The sequence below is a fragment of the Hydra vulgaris genome, chromosome 13 (genome assembly GCF_038396675.1).
Source record: "Hydra vulgaris chromosome 13, alternate assembly HydraT2T_AEP".
Classification (NCBI taxonomy): Eukaryota; Metazoa; Cnidaria; class Hydrozoa; order Anthoathecata; family Hydridae; genus Hydra; species Hydra vulgaris.
Window position 1 is genome coordinate 42,249,823 of NC_088932.1, and position 23,839 is coordinate 42,273,661.

The 23,839-nt window shown below is 30.6% G+C and overlaps 1 protein-coding gene across 1 annotated transcript in view; it reads right to left on the reverse strand.

Moving 5' to 3' along the window:
• Window positions 1-502: 502 nt before the first annotated feature.
• LOC100208656 (uncharacterized) overlaps window positions 503-23,839 on the reverse strand; it is a 60,856-nt gene continuing 37,519 nt past the window's right edge. The window contains exon 4 of the mRNA XM_065816775.1: window positions 503-2,150. Coding sequence (XP_065672847.1) covers window positions 575-2,150 — 1,576 coding nt within the window. The 3' untranslated portion in view covers window positions 503-574. The remainder of the gene's footprint in view (window positions 2,151-23,839) is intronic.

The window sequence follows — 23,839 nt, forward strand, 5'->3', positions numbered from 1 at the left end:
TTTTACATTGGGGTAGTTAAAATCTCTTGAATTTAGCCAAGCGGATTTGTTTTGATTAGTTTTATTTTTAGCTGCTTCTATCAATTTATAGATATATTTACTTGTCTCTACAAACATTAGGTGCATTAGGTGACCGAAAAATATTGCCAAGAAAATTTTTTTTCATCTTTTATACTTAAAATACACCAATACTGTTCAAAACAATTGTCTTGAGTGAAAGTATAAGCTAGTAAATGAACTAAAAGACTTTTTTTTGTATAGACAGAAACACCTCTTCCATATGTTTTAATTGAGTTTCTATTTGATCTATTATTATGAATAATTTGATAACCATTTACATGGTTTTAACGGTAAATAAAATAATTAACGGTAAATAAAAAATTAACGGTAAATAAAATAATTAACGGTAAATAAAATAATTAACGGTAAATAAAGTAATTATTGTTAAATAAAGTTTTTAAATTAATCAGAATACTCAAATGTAAATACATTAAAAAAAGCATTTTTTAACTGGTTCAATTATATTTTATTGTTATAAGTAACTGATATTTATCCTATAAAAAATATGTCATTTTCATGAAATAAAAATATTATTAAACGGTTGGTCACTACTGTTTATTTGAAACGTGCATCTTGTTTTTTCTGATATAACTTCTAAGTTTTCTTTGGCTAAAATAATCTTGCTGTTTTGTGGAAAAATCACTTTCATATCTTTAAAGTGCAATATGTGTTCGCAAGTGTTGTCATAAACAACGCAATTACTATCTTGACGACGTATGCTTCGGTAATTTTTATCGGAGATTATGCGAGGGGACGTGCTGGTGCAGGAAATATTATCGTTAAGGTCAGTTTGGATTTGCTTCCAATAAATTTCAGTATCTTCTTTTTTGTAAGTTAAACTTTCCAAAATATTACTGGTCGATTTATCTAAAGATTTTTTTTTTTCAGCTGTCATGCTATCATTAACCAATGGTGTGTTGGTTGCGAGTTGTGTATTGCGCTTATCTTCTATTTTTAAAAAGGCTTTGTAAGTTGAGTTCTCATTAAATTGACTTTTATTGCGTCTTAAAGTAAAAAAGTTTGAAATTTTTTTATAAGTAGATGTTTTTTCATTTTCGCAAGTTTCATCAAATGAAGAATGGCCCAGATTGTTTAACCTTGCTTCATTAGTTGTTATTTTATGCGTTTTAAAAAACTTTAATAAACTGTTAGATTTTACACTAGTTTTAGCTTGATCATCAGATATCCATTCAGTACTTGCCGCGTGGATATCTCCTGTGGATACAGATCGCTTGAAAGTTAGAAGTTTGTGATTATTAGGTCTTGATATTTGGTCTATTTTTTCATCTTTTTTAAATGTTTCATTATTTTCTATGGTAATGTTTGAATTTAATTCAAAACATTGTTGCTTTTTGTAAAGGTTATTTTTATCTTTAACTTCCATATTTACATCTTCTATGTTTACACCAGAACCATTGTCGGAGTAATTTAAGGAAGACAACGAGGACTTATCATTTTTACAATCTTTTGATGCTGCATATTTGGTCTCATAAATTTCACTTTGGTTTTTTTCAGTTAAATGACCGTGTTGTTGCAGTAATATATCTTCAGATATTATTTGGGGGGTTTTAAAAACTTTATTCGATGATGATAAAGAACTCGAAAGTTCAATAGTTTTGTTCTCTATCACAGATAGTTCTGAGGCTATGTTTTTAGTGTGAATCACTTTATTTAAATTTCCTGGCTTTGAACTTTGGTTAAACTTTATATCGATATGTCCTACTGATGCAGACCGTTGACGAGATAAAGACTTGTGAGATTTTATTACTTGATCTTTCATATCTGTGTGTTCTGTGGGTTCCGTGGTTTTTATTGTATCGTTAGAGTTCAGTTTAATGTTTTGATTGTTTTCATCAAAAACTCCTTTAGTTTCAACTTGAGAATTTCCACCGTGGCTATTACAAAAGGTACTTGTAGACGGCAATGGTAATGACGTTGCAGGGGCTAACGGGGTAATCTTTTCATTTAATTCTTTTGAATTTGATGTTGTATATCTTCTCATGTTAACTTTATTTTTAACTGTTGGAAGGCTTGGAACAGAAGAAGATAACGCTTCAAACACCATTTCAGAGAGAGACTGCCTGCCAAAACTTTAATTTAAATGAAAATAATACAAAAAAAATTAAATTAGAAATACAAAAACATAAAAGTATACATATTAAAAAATAGATTATTTGTTCACAAGATTTATTGTTTTTAGTAAGTACGGGTAAGGACGGATAGTTTTGCAAGGTAAGTTTTGCGTGTAGTTTTGCGGGTAAGGACTGTTAGTTTAGCAAGTACGAGTAAAGACGGTTAGTTTTGGCAGAGAGATAAATTTTGGGACCACTTCAAAGTAGCTGTGCGTAGTGGTTAAAGTTCTGGCTCAAAACCAAAAAATGGTTTTCAAAAGATGTAAAAAAGTATATGTATATTTTTATTGTTATTAAAATCATATTTGGGTAACGTAGCAAAACCAACAAAAATCCTAATTTAGGATTAAAATTTTTCTACAAAACAGGTAAAGAAAAAAAATAATCATAACAATTAGTAAAAAAAAAACGGTACGTTAATTTATGATTATTAATTTTTATTTAAAAAATTTAGAAGAAATAATTTTTTCGCGCCAATTTTTAGAAAAATCTTTTATTTAATTGGTCAGGAAACAAATCTAAAACTAATATAAGTAACAAGATCATTAAACTTTCATATCTAACAACTATGATAGTAATACAAGAAATTTCTTCAAAGTTGCTCGAGAGATTATTTCGGCTAAATAGTTTTGTAGAATTTAACTGTTAGCTTTAAAACTAAAAAGTAAGTGTGCATTTTGTTTGTGATTTATAGTAATTTTATGATTTTCATATATATATATATGTATATATATATATATATATATATATATATATATATATATATATATATATATATATATATATATATATATATATATATATATATATATATAAACATAAAGTTTGATACTGTGAAAAATATACATTTTTCGTAACAATATCTTATGAATATTTATTTTATTTTTGTTTAGTATTGTTATTTAACTATTTTTCAGATTACTAATGATTAATTTATAATATAAATTTAACATAATGGAAACTAGACATAATGATCGATATATAAAAATGATATTAGGGCCCACTCCTGGTATCAACGACAAGGAAATCAAGGGGCATAAACTACCAACAAAGAAGCAAGTAATTCTTTGCCTGTTTGCAAACCTTAAGGGTTTAAGCTTTAATGATGCATTATCTCTTACAATTGATAATGTCCTGAGCATTATTTCCTGAGCATTATTTAAGTCAATTATCCCTCAAATAAGTGGAAGAAACAACATTGGCAAAATAGTTACAGAAGAATGTAATGATTTTATGAAGTTAATGAAATACAATGAAAATCGAGGACATTTGGATAACCCAGAATCAAGAAATTTATGTCAACATTAGCTACCATGAAACTTTATAAGAAATCTGTTCTCCAAGATATGGAAGTTCAAAAACGACATAAAACAACAAAGGAAAAATAATCCATCGATGCAGACATTGCTTTCATCCAAAGCATAATAACTGATGGGAAAACATCTTATTCAGGAATTGACAAAGCCAATTCAAAAGTTGTTAAGAAAAGGCAGAAAAGAATGATAAAGCTTTTCCCAAAAGAGACCATTCGATAATGTTCAAAGAAACTGATGAGTTTGAGTTAACCATTAATTCTTGTGATGAATCGGTTAGGGGGACTGCTGGAACTAGCTCGGCCTGCTCTGAAATTGAACGGCGATACAAAAGCCAAATTAAATCTGGTGAACATATTTGTCCCACATGATATTCTCAATAATTAAAATGTTATTGCCTGGAGTGTGAGCAATAACATTAGTATTACTAAGATGAATTCATTCGTACATTTGATGATATTTGTCTGCGGAGGAGATGATTCAAAAATAAATCTAAGTTCCAGTTCAGCCCATCAATATCGAACATCAGTACTGCCCCATATCAGCCAACAAATAAAAGACAAATGGAATCCATCTCCAAAAATGGTGGTACATTGGGACGGAAAACTAATGGCTTCCCTGGACTAAAAGACATCGATGATCGTCTACCTGTTTTAATATCGGGAGTAAACTAAACTTCTTGGCGTGCCAGCCCTTCCAAGGTCAACCACAAAAGCTGATCTAAAACATGGTAAGGTTGTCTCTGTTGCAACAAAAAATCTGCTAGTAGATTGGAAATGCGACAAAAACATCATAGGCATGGTTTTTGACACAACATCCTCGAATACAGTTTAAGCTTTAACATAGCAGTTATTTATTAAATTTTGTGAAATGTTAATAATTTATCAATTTTCAAATCAACAAATCATTTTTGCACAAACTCTAGGATTACAAATACTGTGGAGGTTTTAGTAATGGACTAATTGCAAGGCTATTAGGTATAGTTTTATTAAAGAATTAATTAATTCACTCTTTACATCACAAGACAGCATACTGCAGCATGTGTCTGCCTGCAGAAAGAACTAGACCGCCCCTTGTTGTGATTTGCATGCCGCAGGCATGTAGGAGAAGTCATGCTTAGCAACTGTTGGGATTCATTAAATATAGAGGCTTCATATGGTCAAACATTCAACTTTTTAAAAGGTAAGCCTAATGCTTTAACAACATCATTGAAAAAAAAGATTTTTTTCAATTGATTAAATAGACTTGCTTTAATTAGTGATAATATTTAAAATTGTTGCAGATTCAAGAGCCACTACTTTCAACTTCCACCAGTTAAAAAAGCGAACTTTTACTATCCTGAACTTCCTAGAGCAACTGAAAAGGAACAAGAAAGCTTAACAAATTGCTTCCGTGAATTCCTAGTGTTAGATTTTACTCGAAGGGATTACCAAGAATTTATTGAACTCAGCCTGTTATTAGTTACAAAAGGATCTGAACCTCAGAAGTTTAGCATGAAGCACCCTGGAGCTTTTCACAAAGCAAGATAGATGGCAAAACTTCTGTACACTATGAAAATAGTATTATTGTCCGGAAAGATAATTGAGCAGTTTCCCAATTCAGAAGTTGCAACCAAAAATCAAATCAAGAAATTAGAACGTTTCTGTGTGTTTACTGTAAGTATACGTGCAATGGTGGATTAAATGCCCACTTGCAGCTGATGCCCCAGTCAACGATTTGACTGGAAGTACTACAGATTTTGTTGGAGTATCCTTCGGAAAGCCTAACCTTAAACCAATTTCAGAGGAGATTAAGTCACTGAGTGATTTGATTGGCCCTGGATCAATGATGTTTTTCCATATTGTGAATGCTCCTTATGAGTTTCTTCAAACACCAGCCAATGAATGGACAAAACTGGACGACTTTCTTGAACTGAAGACAATTTTTCAAAGTCTTCAAGCAGTTAAAAAAGCTGCCGAAAGAGGAGTAAAGCTATGTCATGATTTCTTGGGTATCAATGGACGAAGAAAGGTTTCAAGATCTATTCCATGTAGTTGAAAGTTCTCAACTACTTGGAATACAGTAGTTCTCAAGAGAAGTTGCAGTTCCTAGCACTGGATGATGATTGATGATTAAATACATAAATGAGGTTTCGATTTTTATGATAAACAATGAACATTGTACACGATATTACATCATTCAATGAAAAATATTGCGTTTTTCATCCTTTAATTTGTATTTTAGTCTAAAAAGATGAAAATTCAATAATATAACGTAATCTTCAATTTGATTGTGCAAAAATTTTGCAAAAAGTTGGGGCAGCTGGGACGCCCTAATATACATATATATATATATATATATATATATATATATATATATATATATATATATATATATATATATATATATATATATATATATATATATATATATATATATAATATATATATGTATATATTCGGGTGGGTCACCAATCACAAAATATTTGTTGTACAAATCAAACATTTTAAACATAGTTAAAAAAGAACTCTTTTTTGTCCTGAATAAGATGGTACAAAAAATTTTGAATAAAATATATTTTCAAAGATCCCAGTTGAAACCTCTGGTCAGTTAACTGACCCTTGAATATATAATGTGTACCTTTTACTATTCAAATATAATTTTTTTAAAAGTATATTAACCTGGTACTCAAAAAAGTATATTAACCTGGTACTCAAAAAAGTATATTAACCTGGTACTCAAAAAAGTATATTAACCTGGTACTCAAAAAAGTATATTAACCTGGTACTCAAAAAAGTATATTAACCTGGTACTCAAAAAAGTATATTAACCAGGTACTCAAAAAAGTATATTAACCTGGTACTCAAAAAAGTATATTAACCTGGTACTCAAAAAAGTATATTAACCAGGTACTCAAAAAAGTATATTAAGCAGGTACTCAAAAAAGAAAAGTTTTACAAAAGTTTCAAAATTAGTAATCATATTTTATATACACATATCTAAAAAAAATTAGTTCAAAAAAACTGTAAACAACTAAATTTTTTTTTAAATTGTTTAAAAACGATTTTTATGCAATAAAGTCTAAAATAATAATACTTATATAAAATAGTTACTAATTTTGAAATATTTATAAAAACGTGTTTCTTTTAAGTACCAGGTACACATAACGCGACGTTAGAATTATCTTGTTTTACTACACATTTTTGAGTTTTGAGATAAAACGATTTAAAAAATAAAACCTTTAGGAGATGCATATACAAACATTTTTACAACTTATGCTTTCTCCACAACTTTTTTACTTATGACTTAGGGTTCAATATAGTAGAAAAAAATTGTTCTGAGGTACATAGCACTATCAGTAACTCAATTTTTTTTTTAAATCTTTAACTTCAATGTTTACACCAGAACCGTTGCTGAGTAATTTAAAATTAAATAAAAAGTAAGTTATAAGATCAAAATTACTGCGCTGATAACCAAATCAATTAAAGACAAAAAAATAAATAAGAAAAGATAAAATGACTTAAGAGTAGTTACTTAAGTACAAATGTTTAAAAATATTATTTTTTTGTTGGAAAATTAAACGAACTCTGTTGACATTGTTGGACCTGCTCTATCTGCTAAGCTTAATCTCTCCATCGTTATAAAGTTGCATTCAGTGAACTTTTGGTGGAGGGGGAGGATGTTGAAATATTTTTGTTTTTGTACCACATTTTCGCCTCCTCAAAAAAAAGAAAGGGTCCTCAATTTCTTAGATGTTTTAGGACTTTCAGCTTCTGGTGGGTGGGGGTTGCATGCCCCTCATCCCCTCCTGGATCAGTCACCAGTTGTATCTCCTTCTCTTTTCTATGAATACTATCATGGTTGCTGCTCTAGTATTTTTTTTTTTTTTTAATTTTATTTAGGTGCTCCAAGAAGTCCTTACAATCTTATCACAGAGCACCTCCTCCCAAACCGATGTTGCAAAACTCGTCCTGAGGTGGGGTTTGAACCACGGATCCTTTGTTTTTAAGGCAAGTGCGTTACCACTTCACCACGGCTGCACATATCTATCCCTGCATGCTCTGTTTATTGAAGTATGAATGAATTCAATACACCATAACAACAAATTTGGTGAGTTTGGGCTGGATATATTTGATTTGAAGGAGCCAGGAAAAATTTAAACCAACAAAAATTTTAAAGGATCTTACGCTAACTTGTTTTTTAATCAATTTATTATTTTCAGGTCATCCTGTTGCTGAATTAGAGACTAGCGTATTATTTGGAACAGCTCTTGGAAAAGCTGCAACTGTTCAAAATTGTCAGTCAGGGTTGAAATAATATGTAATACATCCGTTTGGTAAAAATGTGTTTACAAAAAAAGATTTTGCTGCGACTAAAATTATTGTTCACCTATTTGTGGTAGTAACAATTTCTAAACCAAATATTACCACAGAGATAGAGATGTTTAGATATTTTAAATATTACACTCTTCATTAAACAAAGGTTCAGATTGTGCTAAAGAATTCACTTTTTTTTGTCACGTGCTTTTACGATTCAAGAAGGTAGATAATTTTAAAAGAGATTTTATTACTGTCTACAATGCATTTGTTTCAATCATTAGAATGGAAACTTTTTCAAACCAACATTTTAGCTTATCTGTTGTTTTATTAAATTACGAAAGAACAGGAATTTTCAAAAAACTACTTAAAACTAAATATTTAAACAATTAAACTAAAAATTACTTAAACTATTTTTTGTTTATTTATTTAATGACAATAGTTTGTGCTATTATATATTTATATTTTCTCTTTATCTCCTGGCAATAAATTATAGGTAAAATAAATTATAATAAAATTGTCACCAATTAAATAAAAATTAGCGACTAAAATAGCGATTAAAATAAACGACACGACCCTCGCGGTTGTAACCCTTAAATGCTAATATCCAGCCGGTGTGTTTTCCACAAATTATTGAATCAGACTTCTCGGAACATTCTCCTGCATCAAAAATTTAAAAGACTCTCTCTTTTCTTTCGAATTCCAAAACGGGAACGTTTCTTTTAATATTGACACATCATCAGCTTGCAGGTCTTCCATGTGGATTTAATTTTTTTGCCATTTATCAGTGGACGAAGTTTAAACCAAGTGTGAAAAAAAAAAAAAAAAAAAAAAGAGATTTATACCTAATTAAACTTTCGGTTATGTTTCGATGCTTTTGATTTTTATAAATGCTTTCATACAGAGCCACTCATGGACCCTGGGGCAAATTAAGTTGCGAAACTCCAAAATCTAAATGTCATCTATTTAATCACATTATAAATATGATTGTAAAGACTTTGATATATAGCAAGTATTTATGACAGTCCCTAAATAATTGATGTTTAGGAATAAATTGTCCCGTTGTCGGAGCGGCCCTTCTATCAAATTGTTTTGCTCTATTTAAATATGAAGTTAAAAAATAAAAAATTACTTTTATGCTCGCTTTCTATTTTATAGTTGTTTTTGTGTAATATTTGAAACCTTAATAACTCATCAATAATTGATTTATTAAATTTTTGTGGTATATCAAACGATAGAGAATTTAAAATACTAAATAGTGGTATAAATAACTCCATACTGCCTAAAATGGACTTATCATAATATTATCATAATTTAAAGTTAACCAATCACATTTCACTTTAATCAAAAATTAATCAATGATTTTGTTTCTAAACGTCATAAACATTCCTTTAGCAAATAAAAGATCAGTTTTTCAAAAAATTCGTAAACAATATTTTGAGTGAGTTGTTTTTTTAAGTAGTGCTTTTTGAACGTTCAAAAATACTACAACACAAAATAAAATCCTGGAGATATACGTTCCTTACCGAAAAAACGTTTTTTATGAACGTGACAAACCCATGTTTTAAAAAACTACACCTCAAGGCGGTGAGGCGTACGCCTCAGTGCGAGGCGTTGGATTTTCGCACTAAGGCGTAAGCCTCATTCAAATTAAGAAAACATTCGCCTTTTTGGTTTGATGAGGCGCTGAGGCATTTCTGAGGCGTTGCCTTTTATGCAATTAATTTAAAAAGGCCACGTATGTTGCACGTGACCTTTATTTTCCCTAATTATGGCATTATAATTTGATTCCGGCCCCCAATATCTAAACCCTACGCTGCAAGGTGGCAGAAGACCAGCCCTCCGGTCTGGTCTTCTGCGCCACCTTCTGGTCTTCTTGCGCTGCGTCGAGCTTCGCTTTAGGGCTATTTTTGTAGCTCATCCCCGTTCTTTATTGAGCTCCACTCTGGTACTACGAATTGCGTCGAACTCGGCTTCGGCCCTCAATTCTAGCTTTTGGTCCTGCTCCAAAAACATGTTTAAAAATTACAGTTTGCTTCAAACGTTTTTTAGCAATTTTTTTAGTTTTAGGAATGCGTTTAGAGTTGATAGTTACGAAACAGGTAATATAATGACATTCGATTTGAATGAGTGCGTTCATATGAAACGCATTATAAAAATCGATATATAGAGTTCGTTTTTAGACTTAAATAATATTTTGTTATATACATATATTATTATAAATAAAATACAGTTTAGTTCGTATATTTTTACTTTTACTAAGAAAATAAATGTATTAGAATGATAATGGTGGATTTAATAAAATTTATAGATAGATATCTAACTTATATATTCTGAAATTGTATAATCAAATCATATATTATACTCATATCCCCGTATAATTGTATTAACTAATCATAAATTTCATTACATGGTACTTGTAATCAATTGCAGCTCACTATGATTAATCATTGCTTTTTTTTTTAACTATTTTATAAATTTGCAGCTTTAAAGATATGGCAAAGTTGTCTAAAATAAGTGTGAGGACTAATCCTGGTTAAAAGTATTGCGTTGAATTTCCTCCAATCAGGTCGCAGGAAGGCAAAACTTATATATATGGTGAGTGAAACTTTTGTCAGAAGAAGACCACTGGTGGAAAATTAAAAGGCTAAAGGAGCATCTTGCAAAGACTCATAAGAATATTGCAGGTTGTCCACGAGTTCTCATTGAGGTTCAAAAAGTAATGAAGTCGTTTATGTTGAAAAAGACCGAGGGTAAAAGAAGAGCATTCGAAGAAATGGAGGATGTTTGTCAAGTGAGAATGCAAGAGTCATTTGCTACTGAAGGCAATCAACAATTACAACAAGCACCAATAGGCTCAAGTGCAGTCAAGTTAAACAATTAAGTTCATGAACCCATTAATTTCTTTATACATCAAGAAAATATTGGTAGCGGGAGTGCTGAATGTTCCACGGGTTATCAAATACATCAAGTTATCTTGAATGAGAGTAGGAAGAAAAACGAAAGAAGAGGGATTTGCAGGTCTAATGGACGTTTCTTCTATGAGAATTCAATACCGTTTAATGTAGCAACAAGCCCTTAATATTGGGCCATGATGAATGATGTATTTGGATTTGGAAGAGGATTTAAACCCCCAACTATGCATGCGTTGCGAATATGGATTCTAAAAGAAGAAAAAAAATGCTATTTCTACCATTGTCGATGAGGCGAAACCTTCATGGATTGAGACCGGTTGTAGTATTATGTCTGACGATTGGACTGACACAAAGTGGCGTTGATAAATTTTTTAGTTAATAAACCAAAAGGTACCAAAAGGTACTTTATCGTCCAAATTAATAAAAATGGTGTTAACCCTTTTTCATGGTCAAGCAGCGGTTGAAAGAGGGTTTAACATTAACAAGAATGTGTTACAACCTAATTTAATGAGTAAACTAGTAAGCCAAAGAATTGTGTATGACCATATGAAAGCTCTTGACTTAAACCCGAAATTTATAGTTGTCTCTAAGGAACTGAGAGAATCAGTCTAAAAATCACGAAGTCAGCAAAAGATTGAAATGGCTGCTCGAAAAGAAACTAAGCTTACAGATGCTCGGAAGCGAAAAAGTGACTAACTCGCTATAGACATAAAGGACTTACACTATAAAAAGTTTATTCTGGAAAAAGTAAAAAAACAAACTAAAAAGTGATTTAGAAGAAATTCTTGTGAAAGCTGCAAATGATGCTGAAAAAGCTCATAGTTATGCTATTGAAGCAATAATTCTTGAAAAGAGAAAAAAGAAGAGATTAAAAAACTAGATGAAACGATTGATTTATTATTTAAGACAAATAAAGAACTTTGAAATTTTAAATAATAGTTTTTTATTATTTATATAAAGTAAAATCTAAATTTATATAGATATTTAAAAGATCTTATATAAGTTGTTATTTAATTTTGAAAAGATTTTTAACATTTATGTGGCAATACTTTTTCAGTCTTTTTAACGAAAAATAAAAATTTTGTTTAAACTTTTATCATTCTTTCAGTATTATTTTTTCTAAACCATTTGGTGTGTGTCTATTTTTCATCTTTTAAATATATGTTGATTTTCACTTTATATTTTACTTTTTACATTACTTGTGTAATTCAGTTTATTTTGTTCTAAATGCTATTTATCAAAACAATTTATAGAGTCAATAAAAGCATAGCATTTTTACATTTTACTTTGATTAAGTTTTGAATGTACTTTAATATCAATAGTAACAATGACATGATACTAACATTACTTTGATAAATTTAATAATGATACTTTTTTTTAACTGTATATTATTTTTCTATGTATTATTCCCCAATCCTTTTTATGTTTGGAAAAGCTTCTGATAACTGAAATAAAAATCAGGAAAAATTGGTCGATGATCAGGGAAAAGAGATCCACGATCAAGGAAAAATCAGAGATTTTAGCAGACGCTCTGTCTGGCTTTTGATAAAATAGTAAAAGCTATCTTCTTTGCGAAAACAGCCGTAGAAAACTAAAAATTTAACGGCCTAATAATCACTGGTGACGTCAACTTTCCCGACGTCATATGACATGATGACTGGACCAATACCACCGGCGCCGAAACTAGTTTTGCCACTAGACTTGCCAAAATTGTTTTCAACCTACATCTACATCAGCACGTAATCAATCCCACCTTTATCCAAGCCAACGATCTGTTCAAAAAATACACTAGACTTTGTGATTACCGAAACAACCGATTGAACAAGACACATTACTATCGGTTCTCCTCTTGGTAGCGCCTCGCAAGGCCACTGCACTCTGACATGGCAAGACCAGCTAGCCAAAAACGCCTACAGCTCTCCTCGTTTTAACAGCTCAAAATTTATATATAGGAAAGGTAATTACTCCAGTCTAAATAAGAAACTTTCCCAAATCGATTGAGTTAGTCTATATAGACGGTATACCAACAAATGCTATCAAATCTTCTGCAACAACTATGTCAAATACTGTGACGAATTCATCCCGCGTGCCACCTTCAAGTCGATCAAACGCAGGCAGTCTAGGCTAACCAGCAAATTTCTCTTACTAATTAAAACTTAAGAAAAAACTTTGTTACCTCAACCACAACAGCAAATGGCGAATCGTTCCTCTCGTCAAAGAGTACAATCTAACTCAAAACCTCGTCAAAAAAATTTTTGCATCGCAATTAGTGCTTTTGAACACAACTTAGCAAACAACCAAACGGAACCATAAGCGGCTAAACGTCTATGTAAACAATAAACGCACCGTCAGTAACCAAATAACTTCTATGTGCTTACCCTCTTAGGAAATAAGTAGCAACCGGGCATCCATAGCCAATATACTTAACAGCCAGTTCCTGTCAGTATTCACAATCGAACCATCAGATCAACCACTACCTCCCTTCATCAAACGTACAACCGCTTTAATCTCCTCCGTCATCTTCAACTTCAATTCCCTTCACAAACATCAATCTGCTCTCAATGCTAATGAATTAACTGGAGGTGACGGTATCAGCCCATTTGTGCCACACTGGCCATCATTTTTCAGAAATTGATGAATCAAAGTGTAATCCCAAAAGCACGACTTTCGCCAAACGTGACACTACTATTCAAAAAAAGTTCCAGACTCGACCCAGAAAACTATAGGTCTATATCCATCGCCTCTGTACCATGTAAAATTATGGAAAAAATGGTTAAAAAAAAGATCATGCAGTATCGGCTTCGTCAATAAAAAAGCTTGTGTTACAAATCTGCTTGAGGCCACGAATTTTCTGACCTACAACGTTTCTCGCAAGCTTCCAGTATACGTGCTTTTTCTTGACTTTTCTAAAGCCTTTGATAAAGTCCCCCACAGAAGATTACTGCAAAAACTTGAATCCTATGGAATGGAACGTAGCATTTTGAACTGAATAAGTGGTTTATTTTCAAATCAATTACAGCGCGTTCTTTTAGATCCTACGCTGCTCATAATATTTATTAACGACTTACCGGAACACATCAGTCGCGAAAACTTATGTAGAATGTTTTAGACAATACTAAAATTCTGAGCGTCGTAAAAAGCGCTAAAGACAATGCTTGCCTGCAATCCGATATAGATAGGATTGTTACCTGGACTTGAATCTTTTTGATGGAACTCAACATCAAGAAGTGTAAGGTTATGTATTTCAGTATATACAACGCTTCCCTACACGTTTATGATGAACGAGCATGACGCCAACGGCAGCGTCACTAGAACAGAACTCGAGTTGTAAACATCCAAAAAAGACCAATGGGTTGAAATCTTTAACGACTTAAAGCATGAGAGGCAAGCAAAAACAGCCGCTGCAAATGCCAACAAAGTCCTTGGAATCTTAAAAAACACATTTATCAGCAGAGGCACCAAAATATGGAAAAAACTTGACACCACCTATATAGGCTCACATCTTGAGTTTGCAGTCGTTGCCTGGTGCCCGCATCTTGAAAAAAGATATAAATGTCATAGAACGCATCCAGTATCAACCTACCAAATTACCGCACGAAATAAAGCGCTTCGATTACAAGACAAGATGCATCAAACTCGGCCTCAGCTTTCTACTAAATAGACGTTTACGTGGCGACCTCATAAAAAAATACAAAATCAAAAACAACATTGACTCAGCTGGCATTGATCCACCAAACATTCCACCAAACTACGGCATCGCAAGCTCTTGCATCGTGAAATGGACAACAACTGCCTCGTTCGTAATAATTTCTTCAATAACCGCGTCGCTGACCCATGGAACGCACAGCAAAACGAAATTGTCAGTGCTCTCAGTGCCGACCGCTTTAAAACTTGATCAGCAACCGTACTTACTACAGCGCATCATTTTTCATTCAATTTTGCACGAGCTAGCACGGCTAGCTGTTAATGGGTTTACAGAACACGCCCGTTTCGTGTAATTTATCTAACCAACAAACTAACTAACTATTTAACTAACTAACTAACTAACTATGGTTATTAATAGGATGTAGGGAATTCCGGCCGGTACCGGAATGACGTAAAAATCACAAACACCGGCCGGAACGAAATTAAAATATTTTAAGTCGGAATGCCGGATATTATTTTTGACTCTTTTTTTAAGACCTGTGATACAGACTGTGTAAGTTAAATCAAAAAATCATTAGGTAGGTAAAAAATGCAAATTGCTTAACAAACGCAATGTAATTTTTTTTTTCAACAAGCTTTCAACAATCACGGACGCCATTTTACCTTGTGATTAAAAAAAAACGAAAAACTTCTTATTTATTAAAAAAAAGACGAATATCTTTAAGAAAAAGCTTTAACTTAATAATCGAGTAATATGACTGTGACACTTCCAGAAATAAAAAAACTTTTAAAAGAAATGTTCAAAAATTTTAAGAAGGAAACGGAAGAAATGTTTCTTAAGCAAGAAAATGCAGTTCTCGACATTATTGGAACTAATATCAAAATAATAAACAACAGATTTTAAAAAGTAGAGAAAAATATTGATGGAAATGCAAATAATATAAACAAATTAACAAAAGAATTAGAAGACAGGGCCAACGACAAGGGTTTCGAAGTGGAGGGGGGGTGAAGGGGCACAATCGTAAATTTAAAAAAAAATTAGGATTGATCGAATTTACGAAAATGATAAAGAATCATGGGGGATACCATAAAAAAAGTCCAAACATTTTTCTCCGAAAAACTTGGACTAAGAGATGTCGAAATTGAGAGAGCTCTCCGCACTAGACAAAAAAACGATGAACGACCAAGAACTATAATACTAAATCTTCAGAAATATAAGGATAAAGTAAGATAAAGATAATATAAAGATAAAGTAAGAATATTGAAGGGATTGTTTTGACTCAGAGGCGTGAATACGTTATTGAAAACTTTTCTCGAGAAACCGTTGCTATTCAAAAAAATTGTTTGCAGAAGTAAAAGAAAATCGATTGAATGGTAAAATGTTTAGGTAAGGAATGACGATATTGATTATATTAAAAGTTTTGTTTATATTAAAAATTCTTTTAAAATTTTGTAAATAAAAATTTTAAAATTTGTAAATAAAAATTTTGTTTATATTAAAAATCCTTTTAAAAGCAATTTTAACAAATAATTTTATGGCATTGTTAAAAAGTAATCTTAAATAGAATATAATAATCAAGGCTACAAATAAAAACTTTGAATCTCGTGTTTATAAATTTCAAATGACGAATTACTTTTCGTAAAATAAAAACTTAGACTCCGATAACAGTATTTTTCACAATGATTTTTCAGATTGGTCATATTACTTTCCAAGCCAATAAAAAAGTTTTTTTTTTTTAAGAATGAGCGCGAAAAAAATAATAATCAAATTTTAATTCTCCGCCCCAATGTAAGAAGGCAAAATAGCAATTTTGAAAAACTTTCAAACTTTTTAGAAGAAACTAAACACGTTTTTAATAAAATTTGTTTAACGGAAACTTGGACTTTTTTAGAAGACCTAAATAAAAATTTTCATCTGCCTCATTTTAAAATAATTTCAATGGGGAGGAAAACAAATATGCGCGGCGGTGGAGTTTTAATTCATATTCACGGAAATTTTGAGTATTGTTTAAGGAGTGAATTGAGCGTTTCGGACTGCGATAAAGAAATTGTAACTGTCAAAACAACTAACAATAAAAAAAAAAAAAGATTTATTAAGCTGTTATCGGCCACCTGATGGCGTGATTGAAAAACTTTATCATGTTTTTACAACAAATCATTAAAAAAGTACCTTTGAAAAAAAGCAAAACTTTATAATTAGAGATTTAAACATGAATTGTTTTCTTTATAATAATGACCTTAACTCAGGGCCTTCTTAATAGAACGTCTCAACATTGTGCGGGAATTTTCTTGACTGAAGGCCGGTTTTAAATTAGGCTGTTTAAAGTTTTAAAATATTGGTAGCTGTTTTCAAAGAAATTTAAAATAAAAAATTTATGATGCCTTTAAAATGCTGCGTACCAACTGTTGCTCAAACTATAAGTCTTCAGATTGTAAAATATTTGTATACAAATTTCCTCGTGAAGTGTCTGAAAAAAACAAGTGGTTTATGAGTATCCCTCACCTTACTAGACTTTAACAAAATATAGCGTTGTTTGTAAATTGCATTGGCCAGATGATGCTGAGTTTACTTTATGTCGTGAGAAAATGAGACCAACAAATCCCCATTAGTGTTTCCTCTCTACCACCAAAAATGTAAACTCAGATACTAAAATTATATTATCTCGACAGGAAGAAAAAAAAAGCATGAAAAGAATATTATCGTTCTTGGAATTCCAGAATCAAATAATTTAAATGAACTTGAAAAAAACTTTAGGAAATTGGTAAAGGCAATGAAAAACCTATTAAAATAATAATATTAAAAAACAAAAAAGACTTAAAAACTCCTCCGCCCATTATTGCTGTACTTCCGGAAAACTGCGAATGCAATAAAGTTTTACTCACCACTAGGGAGTTACGCAAAAACATAAAATATACAAATGTCTTCATTAATCCAGATATAACACTCGCCGACAGGCAAATCAATTCTCAACTTAGAAAAGAAAGAAATACAAAAAACCAAATACTCCTAGAAAACGAACCAAACTCACCCTTTCGATGGTGCATTAGGTGCAACGAAGTCATCAAACTCAATTTTAGTATACAAGAAATATAAAAAAACTATAAAAAATTGGATTAAAAAAATTAAAAAAATTACTGAAATTAAATCCGTAAAAGCTATAATTACAAACATCGACTCCCTATTAAATAAACGCCATGAGCTCAAATAAATTGTAAACAATCTGAAACCCAAAATTATTTTTTTAACCGAAACTCTGCCTTAAAATAAAAAAAAGAAGTTATTGATTTTTACATTTCTTTGTTCGCTCTGCTTCAGCTTAAGTATGAAGCGCCTTGTTTTTTCTTTCCAAATGACTCCAGAGATGTGATGTTGTGCCAGAGATTTGCACGTGTAAAGTGGCTTTGCATATGACTCCAGAGATGTGATGTTGTGCCAGAGATTTGCACGTGTAAAGTGGCTTTGCATATGACTCCAGAGATGTGATGTTGTGCCAGAGATTTGCACGTGTAAAGTGGCTTTGCATATGACTCCAGAGATGTGATGTTGTGCCAGAGATTTGCACGTGTAAAGTGGCTTTGCATATGACTCCAGAGATGCGACGTTGTGCCAGAGATTTGCACGTGTAAAGTGGCTTTGCACGCTTTACATAAATAAAACTGATCTTTTACTTCAAAGTACAACTTGAAAACTTCCATCATTGTATAAATATTATATAATTGTATAAATATAGTATAAATATATATATTATAAATTGCCATTGTATGGATATTGTAATTTGTAATTTTAATTAAGAGTTTGCAAAAAGAACGTTTTCTAATCTAGTTATCATGTGCAATAATTTAAAGTATTTTTCTTATACTGAGACTCTTAAAGTAATATAGACTTTTAAAGTTGTGTTGACTTTTAAAATAATTCTTATGTTGAGACTTATAAAGTAATATGTATATATATGTATAAATCGAGTTTGCTATTAAAAATTACTTACAACATACAAATCACAGCAATAGTTCTTGCCGAAGAAGTTTAGCAATACTTACACTTAGCAAACTAAAGTCATCCTTAATAAACCTAGATATATTTCCATCTAAATCGCTCAGTTGTGAAATTACAATGAAAACTTCTAAGTTATTGTTAAGTTTATAATACAGATCACCAAATAGAAACGATAAAAACACTAACTGCATAAATCAACACATTGCCAAACTTTCAAACAAATATCCAAACGTTCTTATTATTGGATATTTTAACTACCCAAATATCAGCTGGTAAAATTCAAAACAACCTATTAGAACCTATTATGCCTCTAAATCAATTAAATTTACTGAATATGTGTTGATTCTTTTTTAACCCAACATATTTCATAAACAACTCACATCAGACAAAATCAAAATCCTTCTATAATTAATCTCTTATTTATTTCTGGTAAAAGCATAATTTCCTTTTTAATTCATATAGCACCCATTGGCAAAAGTCATCATCAACAACTCTACTTTACTGTATCGATTGAATCTATATTAAATATACCGCCATACCATACAAAACATTTATACACAAAAAGGGAACTATGACAAAATTAATGAAGACCTTGCAAATATTAAACTCTGTCCAACATCCAACTCATACCAACTATGAAGTATCTTTTTCAATAAACTTAAAACTAGTATCAACAATAATATAAACTAGTATCAATAAATATAAAACGCTCAGAATAGATTGACTTTTAAATAACCAATGAACTTAAACTTAAACGAGAGAAATATCGTCAATATATATTGAACTGAAATGAAGAAACATATAATGAGTACCACATTTCACGAAACAAAACAAAAGCAGCGTGCAGAAAAGCAAATATTGAATTTGAAAAAAAATTTGCTAGAGACATAGACCAAAACCCAAAAGCATTTTACTCGTATGCCAAATCAAAAAGAAAAAGCAAAGAAGCATTCCCTTACATCCAATACAATAATATTGTTGCAACTACTGGTCTAGATAAAGCTCATCTATTCAATAGTTATTTTGCTAACTTTTTTAAACAAAAAAATAACAACAATACTACCATTTGATCTAACATATATATAAATATAAACCCACTATCATACAATATTGCTCTAAGTCCGAAAATTATCAAAACATACCTCAAAGGTCTAAACACATCTAAATCACAAGGTTCTGATGAATTGTACTCAATAATATTTAAGAAAACTTGCTTTCAAATGTCTTAACATCATCTGCTTTTTTTAACAAAGTCCTTTAGAGTGGATCAATACCCCAAATATCGAAAGACGAAACAATATTCAAAAAATACCCATATTAAAAAATATACCCATATTCAAAAAAGAAGACAGATCAAAAGCACTTAATTATAGACCTATCAGTATAACTTCTACTACAATAAAAATCTTTGAAAAAATTATAAAAAATCATATTATGACATACCTGATTAACAATGACATACCTGATTAACAATATTATGACATACCTGATTAATAATAACTTATTAAGTCCACACCAATATGGATTTATGTCCACAACATGGATTTAAGTCCACACCAATATGGAATAACTTATTAGGTCCACACCAATATGGTCCAGCTCATTGGTGCTTAACTAACCATTTAACTGTAATTAATTAATGAACATCATCACTTGATAATCGTATTCTCATCGACAACATTTATCTTGATTTTAAAAAAGCCTTCGACAAGGTTCCACATAAATTTCTTATTTCTAAACCTATAGCTTATGGTATAAATGATCAAAACTATATTGGATTAAAAACTTTTTGAAAAACCGTAGACAAAGAGTTTTTGTCAATGGTAATTACTCAAACTTGGTACCCGTCACAAGTGGAGTTCTCTAAGCCTCCGTCCTTTCAGCGTTACTTTTTATTATATATGTCAACAATCTTCATGATTAAATTTACGTATGAACTTTTTTTATCTAAGAATAATAAATAAATGGAACTCTCTTCCTAATGACATTGTATCAGCGTTATCTCTAAAAACGTTTAAGCTGCTTCTATACAATCATCTAAAAAATGAATGGCTTCTCTACAACTAATCCACATTTTGTTTTCTATTAGTTATACAAACTCTGTAACTGTCAAGTATTATATAACTAGGTTGACAGGCAATTTATGCCAACAAAATTTATTGTAAAACTGTAATGCTAAAAAAAAAAAAAAAAAAAAAACTGAGAATAACTTTATCTTCTTTTTCGAAAAGAGGTATTGAAAAAGATGAATTAGAAAAGTATAAAATTATTGATAATTAAATTTGAAGATATTGAAAAATACTTATCTACTGAAAAAAAATATAATTACTTAAAAGCAAAACAATTCCATTTTTGTACAGTCTAAAGATTTTAATTGTGGGGTTCCACTATTTTTGCTGTTAATCAAAAGTTAATCAATAAATAAACAAATAGTTAATCAAAGTTTATTGTTTGAAGCATTTCATTATGGTTCAAAATGTACTGTTAAACCTCTTTCGAAAAACAGAATAACTTCATTTAATACAAAGTCAGCTTTTAATGAAGCTATTAGATATCTAAGTTAAAGATGAGGGTCATAAGACTCGAATATTATTTGAGCATCTAAATGTAGGGAAGACCGGGGCTAATTGGCCGCAGGGGTAAGTTGACGAACTGCGTTTATCTTTAGAGCCTTTCATCAGAAAAAGACAAAAATTACTCAGAAACTTCCTTATTGACCATTTCATCATTCACTGTAGTATTGTCAAGATTCGCGCATGCGCATGGGAGATATTGAGATATGCGTTTTTAGGACAAAAACGTAACTTTTTGAACATCGCTTCCTTTTTACTTTACAAAGAAAATATTTAGGTGTATGAAAAAAAAATTATTGTAAAAATTCCAGTCACAATTGGTTTACTATATCCAGTCAGATTTTTTTTCACAGCTGCCGTTTTTCAGGATCTATAGACTGTTTAATAAAAAAAAAGCTTTCGGGGTAAGTTGACAAACTTTTTACGGGGTAAGTTGGCTCATAGCATTTACTATGGAAAAAAATATTTATTTTTATAAAATTATTATTATTATTTTTTTTAATTTTTAACAATATTGAAAATATTATTCTTACAAAGAAATTAAAAAAAAAATTTTTTTAGTTTTTTTTTCCACAGATAAAAGGTGGGCTACTGTTTGGCTTTTATACGGACTAATATTTGGTACTAACTAAAAGTAATATTAAATTTTGGGATAAAAATGTTGCAAAAAGTAATTTTAAAAAAATTTCTATTAATTTTGCACTTAATAGTACTTTAATAATCATTTTTATAGTTTGCGCCAACTTACCCCGTGGTGGGGTAAGTTAGCGCAATTTTTTTTTTTTTTAAGGGTCCGGAAAGACCTCAAGAATTTTTTTTTTGTAAATGAATGCAAATTTTATAAGATACCCTAATCCATGCTCTTTAAGACTACACTTTAATATTTTTAAAAAAATGTACTGTTAGGGCTACAGAGCTCATAGAGTAAAAACCGAGCCAACTAGCCCCGGTTTCCCCTACTGTATATTCGCCTGGTATAATAATCAGGGCTTTTAAATATTTTGCAACAAGTTATTCCACTTATAATCAATTGTGTTGTGATTATCAGTTCCCAAGTATTCGAACTTTAACTCGTATAACTTTAAAAATAAATTCTCAAGATGGTTTGGTTTTTTTAAGTTCTGTGCTTTCAAACCTTAAAGAAAGAAAAAAAGAAATTGTGTTTTATTGATAGATGAAGTTTATGTAAAAGCTGCTTTATTAAATCAAAGTGGAAATATTTTTCAAAAAGCTGTTAATTATCCAGAGAAATTAGCTACTACTGTGCTTTTATTTATGATCAAAAGTCTTTATGGTGGACCTGAACTTTTAGCAAGAGTTTTACCAAATAGTAATCTAACATCAGATTTCCAACTAGACTAATGCAAATTAATTATTGACAGAAAGTTCTATATGTAATGGTAAAGTAGTTGCAATTATTGCTGATGGTAATAAAGTTAACCAAAGCTCTTTTTCTAAATTCAAAACAGTAGATGGAAAACCTTGGTTATGTCAAAATGGAACTTATATTTTATATAACTATGTCCACCTTTTGAAGTGCATAAGAAATAATTGGCTGACAGAAAAATTAGGTCAGATGCAGCATGAAATACCTTACATTGCAAATTGGAGAGATTTATCTAACTTATATAAACTTGAAAAAAACCAATTAATAAAGTTATCTTAGTTGACTAAAACATCAATAAATCCGAAGCCAATAGAACGACAAAAAGTAAGCACTTATTTTTTATATATTAATAGACCATCAAAGTGTCAAGGGTACTATCATTGTTTGGAAGTTAATTATAGATTTTTGGAGAATAGTGAATATTAAATGTCCTGGTGCAAATCTTAGATTTAGGGATGAGTTCCGTAATGTAATCAGATCTTCAGATGGTGTTAACTTTAAAAAATTGCTTGCTATTGCAACAATGGCTAAAAATATAAAACCTACATCTGGTAAACGAGTTTGCCAGCTTACAAAAGATACAAGCAATGCACTTTCATATACTTGTCGAGGCCTAATTGATTTGTCTTGCCATCTTTTATCAAGTGGAAATGAATTTGTAATTTAGGTTGGTTTTCTTCTGATCCGAATGAAAAATGCTAAGGAGAATTACGTCAAGGATCAGGTGGTACTTATTTTATAACCGCAAAATCTGTTATTGAAAAAGTACGAACTCAACATGTTAAGCTGGTGCTGCAGCTAAATATTGATGTAGAAGGAAATGATGGCCATCTTTTATCTTTTGAAGATTTAGATGATAGGGGAATAGATATTATTTACAATTTAGCAGATCTAGAAGATAGCATAAATATAGACATTTTATATTCTTTTTTATATATTGCTGGTTATGTTCAAAAGTGTTCCACTGAAGAAATTAGAAATGATATAATTACATATTATAAAAAGTACAGAACTTATTTAAATACTTAAAATAGGGGAGGACTAACTATTCCATCTGACACTTTATCTCATTGGTCCTTATTTTGCTATATATTTTTTTCTTTATTAGATAAAAGAGTTTGCAGAACATTTCTGATTCGACAGTTAACATTTATTGCAGAGTTGTACAGATTTTCTATTTCAAAGAAACAATGCAAAACACTGGCAAACATTTTTTTAAAGAACTTTGCATTACTTCACACTCCCAAAAGTAATAAAGAAACTAAACTCAAAGAAATTAAGTTTATATAAACGTTTTTTTTTTCTATTTAGTACAAAAAAAATTTTATTGTTTTTTTTTTTTTTTTACATTTCTTATTATTTCTATTAAATTGAAAATCTCAATTAAAAAATTATTTTATTAACTTAACAAGCATTTTAAAGGTTGTTAATTAACTTCAATAAACTATTTTTGCGAGAAGAGTTTTTTCAAACAGACTCTTGACTGTTTATATGTTTAATCTTGGCAAAGCTATATACCTTTTAC